This window comes from Trematomus bernacchii, unplaced genomic scaffold, assembly GCF_902827165.1.
Source record: "Trematomus bernacchii unplaced genomic scaffold, fTreBer1.1, whole genome shotgun sequence".
NCBI classification, from domain to species: domain Eukaryota; kingdom Metazoa; phylum Chordata; class Actinopteri; order Perciformes; family Nototheniidae; genus Trematomus; species Trematomus bernacchii.
Genome location: NW_022988082.1, coordinates 253,298 through 260,975, shown reverse-complemented (window position 1 = coordinate 260,975; position 7,678 = coordinate 253,298). Strand labels below are relative to the sequence as shown.

General features: G+C 38.4%; 1 protein-coding gene across 1 annotated transcript in view; it reads right to left on the bottom strand.

Annotated features, from left to right (window-relative positions):
* Positions 1-210: 210 nt before the first annotated feature.
* LOC117474923 (glutamate receptor 2-like) overlaps positions 211-7,678 on the bottom strand; it is a 110,674-nt gene continuing 103,206 nt past the window's right edge. Inside the window, 1 exon segment of the mRNA XM_034120958.1 lies at positions 211-2,998. Within this exon segment, the coding sequence (XP_033976849.1) occupies positions 2,864-2,998 (135 nt within the window). The 3' untranslated portion in view covers positions 211-2,863.

The window sequence follows — 7,678 nt, the reverse complement described above, 5'->3', positions numbered from 1 at the left end:
ATTTTTTTATTGAATATGTTATATTTGATGAAAACATTTAAATATTAAGAGTAGCCTACATACAAAATAGGGGGAAAGTAGAAGGTCAATGATAGAAATATAGAATAGAAAATATCAAGAAGATCTCTACAATAAATCAGCTAGTGCAGGACGTCCAAAGATATGAATTCAGGACAGGCTGAAATATAAAATGGACAGTAATATCTCCTGTCAGTCACACACCTTCTCCCTACACGCATTTTATTAACACTTTCATATCACACTCTTTATTCCTTAAAGACAGTCATAATTCATATGACCACTAAAGATCATTGTCAACATAAACAAAAGTCATTTTAAACAAAAGACAAATGCAATGGGTTCAAATCTCAGGACTCATGTCTTATGTTATATGAGTCTGTGTGTTTCTCTAGAAAAACATTTTGAGGGCAGGCAAGTTTAATATATACTGAAACAGTCAGATCACAAAGAAACTAAATACTATGTGGTTATACTCATATGTCAAAAAATACCCACAACTTTATGTTGGATCTTCGGGGTATCCATTCCAAATCTTAATTTACTTTGGTGAAAAGCAACTACCAAGAAAGTGATGAGGGATAATTTCCACATATCTATCAGTGTTTGATAACACCACCATGATATTGACCACATGTGGTCATTGCAAAAATGATATGCGTCTAAGATATGAAATGTCAGAAGAACCATGACATTTTCAGCTTCTCTCAAACCAGACGTTCTCAACATTTTGAATGTTGTGGGAGAAGTTAACCAGCTCGCCTCTAACTAATAGCATTAATAACAGCCTCCTGGTGAAAGAAAATAGCATACTTGAGTTCTTAAAAACATACACTATACATAACAAGAACCACATTATTACTGCAATTAAGTCGTTGATATTATTCTTATTACTATTATTATTAAACATTAAAATGCAGCCAGGCACAAAGCTTCCGGCTGTGAATTTATCGTAAAGAAAAAACTTAAAGTGACATGCAAACGTTTTTCTTCATCCTCTCTTCGGCTTCCTCGTCTTCGATGCCATCATCAATGCAGTATGTTTATTAAAAGGAAGGACTTTTTCACAGTTTCTTGTCCATCTCACAGCAGTGAGAGCTCCCATTGGCTCAGGTTTCAGTATCAGCAGCTGCCATTGGCTGAGCATGGAGAGCTCTGATTGGTTCTCAGTCTGTTTGGCACATTATCCAGTTGGCTTTAGAACTCATTTGACAATAATATGTGCATGTGCACGTGCAAATGTTAGGGTAGAAGTGTGTATGTGCTGAGGTATGTCAGTGTGTAGTGGGGTTGTGTATAGGTGTAGGATCTGTATTGTGAGCTGACCTATAGACAGGGGTGGGCAGGATCTTTTTTAAATTGTATTTGAAGCACCATATTTATATGAACATATATATATATATAATATATATATCTTTTGATAACACTGCACAGATAATTTGTCCTGTTTTGACATTATTCCAAACATTATGAAATACTTATTTTATTCCGCAAGCTGTTCCACCATTATCCATCCTCTAAGCTTGTGTAACCAGGGACCAGCTGTAACTGAGTCTCAGCCTTTTCAAGCCCCTCGCTATATTGGGGCTTATTGCCCCAAGTAAAATATACTTGAAATGGTCTGCAAATGTAACTTACAGCATCATAACTGATATTTGAATTATGCACATATCTGTAGTCACTGTGCCTAGCTGGGCTGTGAGCCAAACCCCTCCTGAGGACTGAGCAGCTGCTTTATTGGCTGGAGGATACAACATGTGGCCCTTTGAAAGCTTGCAAAGTCAACTGTACCACAGAGACAACAGCCACAGTGAAAGAACATCCACATAACCCAAACTGTGTCTGGCCATTAGCTGATGTAGCGCTCTGCAACACTAGACTAAAGCCCTGTCCTGGGGTCAAGCTGTCCACCCTGCTGGACAACGTGTCAGTGGTCCAAACTATTTCAATGGCTTACGTTTTTTATAAAAATTCCCGCTGAAAACTGATGTTCTACTTTTTGCTTATAAGTTTTAGGATTTTAGGCTTTGTTTCCGCCCATCCCTGTGTATAGTCTATGTACAATACCAGTGTGTGTGTGTGTGTGTGTGTGTGTGTGTGTGTGTGTGTGTGTGTGTGTGTGTGTGTGTGTGTGTGTGTGTGTGTGTGTGTGTGTGTGTGTGTGTGTGTGTGTGTGCGCGTTTATCAGTCCATGCATCCCTTGGGTTTGGTAAAAGACTCTACTAATTAGGAATTTTCAGGCAGAATTAAGAAAAACAATTAAGAACAATAACACCATTATCATATCTGTTATTACATTTACTATTATTTTATGGATGTGATTTTTTCAGGACATCCGTCTTTGTTCAAAGCACTTTAACCAAGACTCTTTTTTTATACACACAATTCCTGATCACATCCCTGATTAATCTTGTTATTGCATTATCGTCAGCATCACTGTTGTCCTTAGTCTCTAAAGCCTCCATGGCAAAAATCTACGAAACAATTATGTGTTTGTTTAAAAAACTGTCCACTGTGCTTAATTGTTTTTTTATGAATTATAAATGACCAGCCATCTTTTTGCTGATGGTTCAGTGATTCACTTTGTAGGTCGGCAGGTCTTTGCTAAAACCTGACAGCCAGTGGTGGGGGGACAACTTGTGTCCAGTCTTTGTAGGCGAAATGATAAATAGTAAGATCAGGAGTCCTCAGCGTGATATGATTGGGAAACTCCAGATTGAAAATCAGGGTAGATCACCCATGGTGAGTGGTAATTGGTCACCAACGGAGATGACAAGCATTTCCACTCACTGTCAGAGGGCAGGAGGATGTGTGGCGCGGCTGTAAGGCACTGGCATGGGTCAGGTCAGGACAGGTCAGTCATGCTGAGGCTCATGGGTAATCCTGGACGGAGGTAAGCCACCGGGACACGACCATTCTCACCGGTCGATCCTGTGATGGATAGACGAGCTTTGGAGCGCATCGCATCTGTGAATTTCATCTGTACAACAAAAAAAAGTTTTAATCATGAAACCCAAACAACAACTACCTAGAAAAGATGTTCTAACACAACACTTACCCTAAAGGAATGGTTCATTGTTTTGGGAAATGTGCTTATTTACTTTTTTTACAAGAGAAGATTTATATCAATCTCATGTCTGGAAGAAATTTAAAAACTGGTTTCAGTGATAGCGTTTTTCCTAAATTCCTGAACAATTCCTTAAAATGATTATCAACCTCATGTGATTTAAATGCATTGTGGTGTGGACTGTAACGTAGAAAATAATTTGAACTTATCTTGAGTGTGGAATTAAATGTATTATTAGAAAAGCAATCATCTTGCATTTTCTTTAGACTAAAACTTATTTTTCTTAATAGACTTGAATATTTGTACAGTGTCCCCCTTCAGAAGTCTCTGCAGTATACTCCTGACACTGGTTTTATTATTACTATATTATCGCATTTATTCTGCATTTAATATTAGTAAACTTTGAATAGGGAATAGAGAATGTAACATAACCTCTGTTTGCAGCCGAGGGGAACAGGCTGTTGTTATGTAAACTAAAAATAATCCCCCTTGGCCTACTGGTTCTAAAATGACCCAGAAATGTGCATGGGTTGATCAAAAATCATGTTTTTTACACAGTTTCTTCTTGTTCAAGTTTTCCATACTCACTGTGCACATGACAAACAGGCAAACTGAGTTAGGTTTACTACATTGAAGAGCATGTGCAAGCAGCACACTACTCGTTTTTTTACTTTTTAAAAACATGAGATTATACATGCATTGGCTAAGTGTTCTGTTCATTATTTCATTTCTGGATTAATGCCACCAGATGTTCACCTTTGGCAGGTACCATTGATTTATTAATGTTGAACAAATCCTTTATCATGGCCCTTTTTTATAGCTAGCTATGATTTTTTAAGAATATTTAATGTATGACTAACAACAAACGTTATACTAATGTGGTATGAATGTGAATAATGAATACAAATACACACTTTGTATTTGTATTCATTATACAATGTTCTAGCAATGCGCAAAAGAGACGGCCGTTTTATATAAAAAACAGGAACATGAGTGTTTTAAAAAGCTTCCACAGACAGGCCTTTCACAAATAAAGGTACAATTACAGTATCATCACAATTAATGTAAAGACATCATTCCAGAACTTTTTATATAAAATTAATCTCATCAACATTAAAAAATGTTGCAACTTAAAATTCTCCTAACATATTTTCCCTTTTGTTACCGCAATGTTTAACAGTGTCATTTTAGTGTTCCTTTCAAGACCTGGTCAGGGAAAGCTTTGGTAAGAAAGTATGTTCTCTCTGTGGCCACATATTGCTGCCTGAATCTTTTTTATTCAAGCATTTAAAAATTGAGGACAGCTCTTTACAAAGAAAGATTAAATAATCTTTCTTTGTTAAGAGCTGTCCTCAATTTTTTGTTTTTTCACTAAAACACTGTACTTATCAACCTTGACAACATAAAGTACTCATTCTAAAGACAGGAGCTCTGAAAGCAAAACTCAGTGTACTAAAACCTTGTTTATTATATATCTTCATCTTATTAAATAACTAACGACTGTTTCATTATCTTTCCTGTCAACTGAGCAATGAAGAAAAGTTTCCTTTTAAACCAGCATTTTCTTGAAGCGTCAGCTTTAATGTCAGACGATGACAGACAGGGGAGTCTTGTGGGAGGAGAGGTGGTGGGAATCTATCTTTTGAGCTGTCTTTTCACTCTCCTCATCTAGACGCAAACTCTTTGTTCCTGTTCAGGTTTCTTCTTGAAGATATTATAAATATATACCTTTCTGCTCCCATCTATCCACCTAGCTCCACTCACACTTAATACTTTGTCACAGGAGGCCTGTGGAACTGCCGCTCTGCTACTTGAAATATTGAGTTCAGTTCTGGCTATGCCTTCCCACAATCCCTGGATGCTCTCACTGAAGCTTGATCACAGCAGATGGTACCTCCACTCCTGCTGCTCTTTTCACCAGCTTACTCCCTGACCTACCGGCAGAGGAGGCGGCACTGGATTACTGATCTCAAATGATCTCAAGATATCAAATTATAAATATAATAGGATGCCATATTATCTGCCCTGAGATTCAAAATTGCATTTAGTTGTGCAACTGTGTTGCAACATTACAATTAGTTATCATTCAAGCATTTAGGCAGTGGTCCCAAACCATTGGTCTGGGGACTGGTACTGCTCCGTGGGTTATTTGTTATCAGGCCGCACAGAAAGATTGAATAAAAACATATTTTATTGATTATCAGTTTGAAATATGTGTTATTTTGGAAAATGACTGGATACATCCGACTGAGCATCTGTGTCTGTTGACAAGACGCTCGTCTCAGTCACGTGATACTTTACTTCAAAAAAGAAAAGAAAGCGCGCAGGCGCGAACTCATTGATGAACAGGTGGCCTTAAAAGTATGTTTCCCACAACAACTCTGCCGGTGTTCTGGATTAAAATCATGGCAGATTATCCTGAGATCGCCAAAGAAGCACTGAAAACCCTGTTTCTATTTCCAACATCCCGTCTTTGTGAAGCGTTTTTTCCCCCAGTCTAAAGATTTTGTTCAGAAATCTATCGCCCAGCCCGCCTTCATATTTGTTTATGCCTGATGTATCATTTTATTTCGTCATATCTATCCCCCACACCTTGAAGGCCCGTCCGTGAACTATTGTCTTACCGGTCCATGGCGCAAAAAAGGTTGGGGACTGCTGAGGACCTTATTACCTATTAACTATTGCTTACTTCAACATTATAAAGCGTTACCACATTTTTATTTGAGATATTCTTTTAAATTGAGACCCATTCCTATGGCATGCATACCCAACATGAGCTGCTAATGATTCTCGTTTAAAAAACATTTCACCAAGAAAAGAAGAGGGAGATGAGGAGAGTGAGATAGATATGAATATAGAAAGCTAGCTTTAATGAGTGGGTGATCAGCAAATAGCAAACGTGCATAAGGTCAATTGTGGGGGGATGTTACAAATCAATGAACAGAATTGCTTGATTGCTTGGAGTTTTGCATCATAGTAATACAATCTTTGATTATTATTTCATATGAATATAGCTGAAATGAACCCACTCACTGTGCAGCTCTTAGCAGTGTGTTAAATGGTAAATGGACTGTACATACAGTCTTCTCGACCCATCAAGGCGCTCTACATACTACCAGTCATTCACCCATTCACACCCAGCACCACTTGCTAGAGCAAGAAAGGCCTGTCTGTGAACTAACATTTATACACACTCACACACCGTTGGCCATCGGGAGCATCTCAGGGGTTCAGTATCTTGCCCAAGGACACATTGACATGTTGACTGCAGGGCTGGGATTGAACCCACAACCTTCTGGTTGAGAGAAGATCGCACTTTCTCCCAGCCACAGTCCCCAGTGTTAATTGAAGATATTAGTTTTATTCTTCACCATTTTATAAAAAAAACAAAAAATATGTCTCATTAGAATATGGTATAAATCTATACATTTTGAAAACGGAGGTAAAGAGAGAGACATAAAATACAACAACTTTGACTGAGGCCACTCAATGCAGTGAGATGTACTGTAGCATTACAGGACCAAAGCATCATGAAGTATGTTGCAGTATGGGCAAAAGTGAAGACACATTTGAGGCAGATGAAACCATTGAGGACCATTGATATGTTGTGAATGAGTATGAATTCTGGTTTGGAGGAACTAACATTATCTTTGTGTTAAGGATACCTGGCCATGGTGCCTGATACATCATATAACTCAATAAGCTTTGGGCTACTTTCCTTTTGAAATAATTTGTTATGAGTTTAGCTTTTGTTTGCTGAAGGAGAGAAACAATGTTCAATACATGTAATATAGGATATCACTTTGTTGTGAGGCTTAACTAAAATATGGTGGTGTACCTCATTCCTATCCTTAAAGGAACAGAAATGATATTGATGTATACAAGTAGATTCAGTTCATTCACTCGGTAGAGAATAAGAGACATCTCAACAAGCCAATCCCCAACACTAATGCATTGTGGTCCAAGCAGAAACATCTAGAAGGTTAAACAGAAACAACAGTTGAGAAGCTGAAGTAGGGGAGTAGGAAGTGGAGTGGCTGTGCTCCATCCGTCGACGGTCTCTATTCTATTGATGTGTTGTTATGGTGAACCTATCTTCAGAGGATAAGGATAATGAGTGTGCAAGGGCCGGCCTTGATTTTGTTTCCAGACTAATTTACGTATTACATACGTAGACATTACGTATGTCTAGGTGGGAAAGATTTGCCGAGTGAGGTGACAATAGAAGTGTCTTCTGACGCTAACATGTGTATAATGGGGTACAGTTCTCCTGTTTATTTAAAACAACCACATTCTGGCTGGGTCTCCTGACTTTGAGGGGAAGGTTATGTCATGCGACAGAAGTTTTCCCCATGTCTTTTCCACGTTGACCCACTATTCCAAGGTTGAGTGCCCAGGTTCAGCTCATCCTTCCCTAAAGGCAGACTTGCTAGTCCTTTCTGTTGTAGAAATCAAAATAACTCAGGTGAAGTATAAATGTGCACCTGGGCCTCACATTTGTCCCCACAGTGTCTTCCATCAGGCCATGCAGAGCTGTGACATCCCATACTGTATGTGTTGTAACAGGTCAATCATCTCAAAAGCAACAGTGGT